This window comes from Portunus trituberculatus, chromosome 2 (assembly GCF_017591435.1).
Source record: "Portunus trituberculatus isolate SZX2019 chromosome 2, ASM1759143v1, whole genome shotgun sequence".
NCBI classification, from domain to species: Eukaryota; Metazoa; Arthropoda; class Malacostraca; order Decapoda; family Portunidae; genus Portunus; species Portunus trituberculatus.
Window position 1 is genome coordinate 8,538,803 of NC_059256.1, and position 7,500 is coordinate 8,546,302.

Sequence of the window (7,500 nt, forward strand, 5' to 3'; positions counted from 1 at the left end):
TGTGCCAGCTGTGTGTGTCCAGCTGTCACTCTTATCACACACACACACACACACCAAACGTGACTGAGGTGTACAGGCAGTCAGGCACCATTTCCCTATTTAAATTACCCCAAAACACCCATTTCTGTACACAAACCTCCTAAAACCTCATTAAAACACCAAATATCCTTTCAGTGGGTGCCGGAAATCACTCACCACTGCCAGAAGACCCCCTTCCTGCTGGTGGGGACACACACACACACATACACAAAAACACACACCATTTCACTGTTTAAATGAACAAAAACACCCATTTCACCCCACAAACCACTGAAAAACACCATTAAAACACCAAATATCCTTTCAGTGGGTGCCGGAAATCACTCACCACTGCCAGAAGACCCCCTTCCTGCTGGTGGGGACACGCACACACACATACACAAAAACACACACCATTTCATCATTTAAATTAACAAAAACCTCATTAAAACACCAAATATCCTTTCAGTGGGTGCCGGAAATCACTCACCACTGCCAGAAGACCCCCTTCCTGCTGGTGGGGACACATACACACACATACACAAAAACACACACCATTTCACCACTTAAATGAACAAAAACACCCATTTCACCCCACAAACTACCCAAAAACCTCATTAAAACGCCCAATATCCTTTCAGTGGGTGCCGGAAATCACTCACCACTGCCAGAAGACCCCCTTCCTGCTGGTGGGGACACACACACACACATACACAAAAACACACCATTTCACAATTAAAATTAACAAAAACACCATTAAAACGCCCAACATCCTTTCAGTGGGTGCCGGAAATCACTCACCACTGCCAGAACTAATAGAAAAACACCCATTTCACCATTTAAATGAACAAAAACACCCATTTCACCCCACAAACCACCAAAAAACACCATTAAAACACCAAATATCCTTTCAGTGTGTGCCGAAAATCACTCACCACTGCCAGAAGACCCCCTTCCTGCTGGTGGGGACACACACACACACACATACACAAAAACACACACCATTTCACTATTTAAATGAACAAAAACACCCATTTCACTTTTTAAATTAACAAAAACCTCATTAAAACACCAAATATCCTTTCAGTGGGTGCCAGAAATCACTCACCACTGCCAGAAGACCCCCTTCCTGCTGGTGGGGACGCACACACACACATACACAAAAACACACACCATTTCACCATTTAAATTAACAAAAACCTCATTAAAACACCAAATATCCTTTCAGTGGGTGCCGGAAATCACTCACCACTGCCAGAACTAATAGAAAAACACCCATTTGACCATTTAAATGAACAAAAACACCCATTTCACCACTTAAACTACCCAAAAACACCCATTTCACCCCACAAACCAACAAAAAACACCATTAAAACACCGAATATCCTTTCAGTGGGTGCCGGAAATCACTCACCACTGCCAGAAGACCCCCTTCCTGCTGGTGGGGACACACACAAACACATACACAAAAACACACCATTTCACCATTAAAACTACCAAAAAACAACCATTTCACCATTTAAATTAACAAAAACCTCATTAAAACACCAAATATCCTTTCAGTGGGTGCCAGAAATCACTCACCACTGCCAGAACTAATAGAAAAACACCCATTTCACCATTTAAATTAACAAAAACACCCATTTCACCCCACAAACCACCAAAAAACACCATTAAAACACCAAATATCCTTTCAGTGGGTGCCGGAAATCACTCACCACTGCCAGAAGACCCCCTTCCTGCTGGTGGGGACACACATACACACATACACAAAAACACACCATTTCACCATTTAAATTAACAAAAACACCTATTTAACCCCACAAACCACCCAAAAACATCATTAAAATGCCCACTATTCTTTCAGTGGGTGCCGGAAATCACTCACCACTGCCAGAACTAATAGAAAAACATCCATTTCACCATTTAAATGAACTAAAACACCAATTTCACCCCACAAACCACCAAAACACACCACTAAAACTCCAATATCCTTTCAGTGGGTGCCTGAAATTACTCACCACTGCCAGAACTAATAGAAAAACACCCATTTCACCATTTAAATTAACAAAAACACCCATTTCACCCCACAAACCACACAAAAACCTCATTAAAACGTCCAATATCCTTTCAGTGGGTGCCGGAAATCACTCACCACTGCCAGAACTAATAGAAAAACACCCATTTCACCATTTAAATGAACAAAAACACCCATTTCACCACTTAAACTACCAAAAAACACCCATTTCACCCCACAAACCAACAAAAAAACCTCATTAAAACACCAAATATCCTTTCAGTGGGTGCCAGAAATCACTCACCACTGCCAGAAGACCCCCTTCCTGCTGGTGGGGACACACACACACACATACACAAAAACACACCATTTCACAATTAAAATTAACAAAAACACCATTAAAACACCAAATATCCTTTCAGTGGGTGCCGGAAATCACTCACCACTGCCAGAACTAATAGAAAAACACCCATTTCACCATTTAAACTACCCCAAAACACCCATTTCACCACTTAAACTACCCAAAAACACCCATTTCACCCCACAAACCAACAAAAAAACCTCATTAAAACACCAAATATCCTTTCAGTGGGTGCTGGAAATCACTCACCACTGCCAGAAGACCCCCTTCCTGCTGGTGGGGACACACACACACACACATACACAAAAACACACACCATTTCACCACTTAAATTAACAAAAACACCATTAAAATGCCAAATATCCTTTCAGTGGGTGCCAGAAATCACTTACCACTGCCAGAAGACCCCCTTCCTGCTGGTGGGGACGCACACACACACATACACAAAAATACACACCATTTCACCATTTAAATGAACAAAAACACCCATTTCACCCCACAAACCACCAAAAAAAACTCATTAAAACACCAAATATCCTTTCAGTGGGTGCCAGAAATACTCACCACTACCAGAACTAATAGAAAAACACCCATTTCACCATTTAAATGAACAAAAACACCCATTTCACCCACAAACCACCAAAAAACCTCATTAAAACACCAAATATCCTTTCAGTGGGTGCCGGAAATCACTCACCACTGCCAGAAGACCCCCTTCCTGCTGGTGGGGACACACACACACACATACACAAAAACACACCATTTCATCATTTAAATTAACAAAAGCCTCATTAAAACGTTCAATATCCTTTCAGTGGGTGCCGGAAATCACTCACCACTGCCAGAACTAATAGAAAAACACCCATTTCACCATTTAAATGAACAAAAACAGCCATTTCACCATTTAAACTACCCAAAAAACACCCATTTCACCCCACAAACCAACGAAAAACCTCATTAAAACACCAAATATCCTTTCAGTGGGTGCCAGAAATCACTCACCACTGCCAGAAGACCCCCTTCCTGCTGGTGGGGACACACACACACACATACACAAAAACACACCATTTCACAATTAAAATTAACAAAAACACCATTAAAACACCAAATATCCTTTCAGTGGGTGCCGGAAATCACTCACCACTGCCAGAACTAATAGAAAAACACCCATTTCACCATTTAAATGAACAAAAACACCCATTTCACCCCACAAACCAACGAAAAACCTCATTAAAACACCAAATATCCTTTCAGTGGGTGCCGGAAATCACTCACCACTGCCAGAAGACCCCCTTCCTGCTGGTGGGGACACACACACATACACAAAAACACACACCATTTCACCATTTAAATTAACAAAAACCTCATTAAAACACCAAATATCCTTTCAGTGGGTGCCGGAAATCACTCACCACTGCCAGAACTAATAGAAAAACACCCATTTCACCATTTAAATGAACAAAAACACCCATTTCACCACTTAAACTACCCAAAAAACACTCATTTCACCCCACAAACCAACGAAAAACCTCATTAAAACACCAAATATCCTTTCAGTGGGTGCCGGAAATCACTCACCACTGCCAGAAGACCCCCTTCCTGCTGGTGGGGACACACACACACACACATACACAAAAACACACCATTTCACCATTTAAATTAACAAAAACACCATTAAAACGCCCAATATCCTTTCAGTGGGTGCCAGAAATCACTCACCACTGCCAGAACTAATAGAAAAACACCCATTTCACCATTTAAACTACCCAAAAACACCTATTTCACCACTTAAACTACTAAAAAACACTCATTTCACCCCACAAACCAACAAAAAACCTCATTAAAACACCAAATATCCTTTCAGTGGGTGCCAGAAATCACTCACCACTGCCAGAAGACCCCCTTCCTGCTGGTGGGGACACACACACACACACATACACAAAAACACACCATTTCACCATTTAAATTAACAAAAACCTCATTAAAACACCAAATATCCTTTCAGTGGGTGCCGGAAATCACTCACCACTGCCAGAAGACCCCCTTCCTCCTGGTGGGGACACACACACACCATTTAAATGAACAAAAACACCCATTTCACCACTTAAACTACCAAAAAACACTCATTTCACCCCACAAACCAACAAAAAAACCTCATTAAAACACCAAATATCCTTTCAGTGGGTGCCAGAAATCACTCACCACTGCCAGAACTAATAGAAAAACACCCATTTCACCATTTAAATGAATAAAAACACCTATTTCACCACTTAAACTACCCAAAAAACATCCATTTCACCATTTAAATTAACAAAAACCTCATTAAAACACCAAATATCCTTTCAGTGGGTGCCAGAAATCACTCACCACTGCCAGAAGACCCCCTTCCTGCTGGTGGGGACGCAGATCGACCTCCGGGATGACGCGACGACAGTGGAGAAGCTGGCAAAGAACAAACAGAAGCCCATAACGTCGGAACAGGGCGAGAAGCTTCATAGGGAACTGAAGGCTGTCAAATATGTGGAATGCTCTGCCCTCACTCAAAAAGGCCTAAAAAATGTGTTTGATGAGGCTATACTGGCCGCCCTGGAGCCACCCGAGCCCCCTAAACCAAAACGCTGTGCCCTCCTGTAGTCTGGGCATTGGTCAAGGTCTGCGTCATAGGCCTAGGTCAAAGGTCGCGGGGTCAAATGTTTTTTTTTGTTTATTTTTGAATTTTTTTATAGTTTTTTTTCAGTTTGGTGTTTTTTTTCGTGTTTTTTTTTCTTTTTTGGTGTTTTTTTCTTGGCTGATGATGATGATGTTTTTTTTTATTTAATTTATTATTTTTTTTTTTTGTTCATATAATTCTTGTTTTTTCGTGATTTTTTTGTGTTTTTCCTCCTCCTCCTTTCCTCCTCCTCCTCCTCCTCCTTTCCTCCTCCTCCTCCTCCTCCTCCTCCTCTTCCATATAAGGAGGTATATTTTGCACAATTTATGAGAGAGAGAGAGAGAGAGAGAGAGAGAGAGAGAGAGAGAGAGAGAGAGAGAGAGAGAGAGGAAACGTTTGAAAGAAGGATGTGTGTAATCTCTCTCTCTCTCTCTCTCTCTCTCTCTCTCTCTCTCTCTCTCTCTCTCTCTCTCTCTCTCTCTCTCTCTGTATCAGTAACCCAAAAATTCCAATTATCATTATTATTATTATTATTTTTATTATTATTATTATTATTATTATTATTATTATTATTATTATTTTTAAGGCTATTTTCTTTCTTCCAATGTTGAATATTATTAATACAATCTCCACACTCCATTTTCTATGCCCCATGTGTGTGTGTGTGTGTGTGTGTGCGTGTGTGTGTGTGTGTGCGTGTGTGTGTGCCTACTCCTACCCCAGACCCCCCACCCATACCCTCTCCTTAGGCCTATCTAGTGTATAGTGAAGTTGTAATGGCAAAGAAGAATAATTATCGAGATTTAAGTAAGGAAATATAAGTGTGTTTATACTACTACTACTACTACTACTACTACTACTGCTACTGCTACTACTACTACTACTGTTACCTTTCTCATTATCCTCTTTATAATATTTCTACTACTACTACTACTACTACTACTACTACTACTACTACTACTACTACTACTACTACTACTACTACTATTGCTACTACTATGTACGTAAGTGTGCCTGCAAAAAACATGATAATAGTGATTACATATGCTACTACTACTACTACTACTACTACTACTACTACTACTACTACTACTACTACTACTACTACTACTACAATTTCTTTTTTTTTTCCTCCTCCTCCTCCTACTACTACTACTACTACTACTACTACTACTACTACTACTACTAATTTTAAGGCAAGAGTTTACAAGGGGGGGTGAATTTATATAGAAAAATGTTTAAAAATGTTTACTACTACTACTACTACTACTATTACTGATGATGATGATGTTTGTTTGTCCGTATGTCCGTCTGTCGGTTCATTATTATTATTATTATTATTATTATTATTATTATTATTATTATTATTATTATTATTGTTTTGCTACATACAGACAGACAGACTGACAGACAGACAGACAGACAGACAGACAGACAGACAGACAGACGGACAGACAGACAGACGGACAGGCATGGCTCAATATAGTGTTGATAGTAATAGTAATAATAATAATAATAATTAATTTAGTTTTATTATTATTATTATTATTATTATTATTATTATTATTATTATTATTATTTCATTTTGAGTTATTTCAATTATTTGCTATAGAATTCTCCTCCTCCTCCTCCTCCTCCTCCTCCTCCTCCTCCTCCTCCTCCTCCTCCTCCTCCTCCTCCTCCTCCTCCTCCTCCTCACATCCCTGGAGGAAAGAAGAGGAGGAGGAGGAGGAGGAGGAGGGTAAATATTAAGTTGCCAATTATGCCTTTATTTAATATTATTATTATTATTATTATTATTATTATTATTATTATTATTATTATATGTAGTGGTCGCTGATGATGATTATGATGCTGACACTGCTGCTGATGATGATGATGAGTGTTTTTCATATCTATGGAGGGAAAATGATGAATAAAAATTTGGATTTGAATATGCCTATCAGTTTTTTTTTTTATAGGCCTATGCTAAGTATTAAAAAGTTAGGCCTATAATGAGATTATTTATTTATTTTGTGGTTGAAAAGAATTAGGCCTATGCTGAGATTTTTTTTTCTAAGAAAATACAAAATAGGCCTATAATGAGATTTTTATTTTATTTTTATTTTTTTTTTGTTTGAGGAAAAATTAGGCCTATGCTGAGGTTTTTATTTCTTTTTGTCTTGGAGAAAATACAAAAATTAGGCCTATGCTGAGATTTTTATTTCTTTTTGTCTTGGAGAAAATACAAAAATTAGGCCTATGCTGAGGTTTGTATTTATGTGGGAAAAAAATATAGGCCTATGTGGAAATGTTTATTTTTTTATAAGTAGGTCTATATTTGTAGGTCTATGCATTAATATAATTTTCCTTCTTTTAAAAGTAGGCCTATATTTTTTTTTGCCAAGGCATTATTTTTGTTTTAAAAGTAGGCCTATATATCTTAGCATAGTTATTATTTTTTCAAAGTAGGTC

At 38.8% G+C, this 7,500-nt stretch overlaps 1 protein-coding gene and 2 long non-coding RNA genes across 4 annotated transcripts in view; 1 reads left to right on the forward strand and 2 right to left on the reverse strand.

Moving 5' to 3' along the window:
- Positions 1-5,366, forward strand: part of LOC123504669 (cdc42 homolog) — a 9,355-nt gene extending 3,989 nt beyond the window's left edge. Inside the window, exon 5 of one of the 2 annotated variants that reach the window (XM_045255437.1) lies at positions 1,106-4,024. In XM_045255437.1, the coding sequence (XP_045111372.1) occupies positions 1,106-1,282 (177 nt within the window). In that variant the 3' untranslated portion in view covers positions 1,283-4,024. Of the gene's footprint in view, positions 1-1,105; positions 4,025-4,742 lie in introns of those variants that run through there. The other variant, XM_045255436.1, reaches the window with a different exon arrangement.
- LOC123504689 lies at positions 277-583 on the reverse strand. The gene is made up of 3 exons (XR_006674920.1): positions 454-583; positions 382-384; positions 277-309 (listed from the first exon to the last, which is right to left on the reverse strand). It is a non-coding gene; the product is annotated as an uncharacterized LOC123504689 (long non-coding RNA).
- On the reverse strand, positions 3,590-4,462 carry LOC123504700. The gene is made up of 3 exons (XR_006674921.1): positions 4,345-4,462; positions 3,760-3,895; positions 3,590-3,622 (listed from the first exon to the last, which is right to left on the reverse strand). It is a non-coding gene; the product is annotated as an uncharacterized LOC123504700 (long non-coding RNA).
- Positions 5,367-7,500: the final 2,134 nt, after the last annotated feature.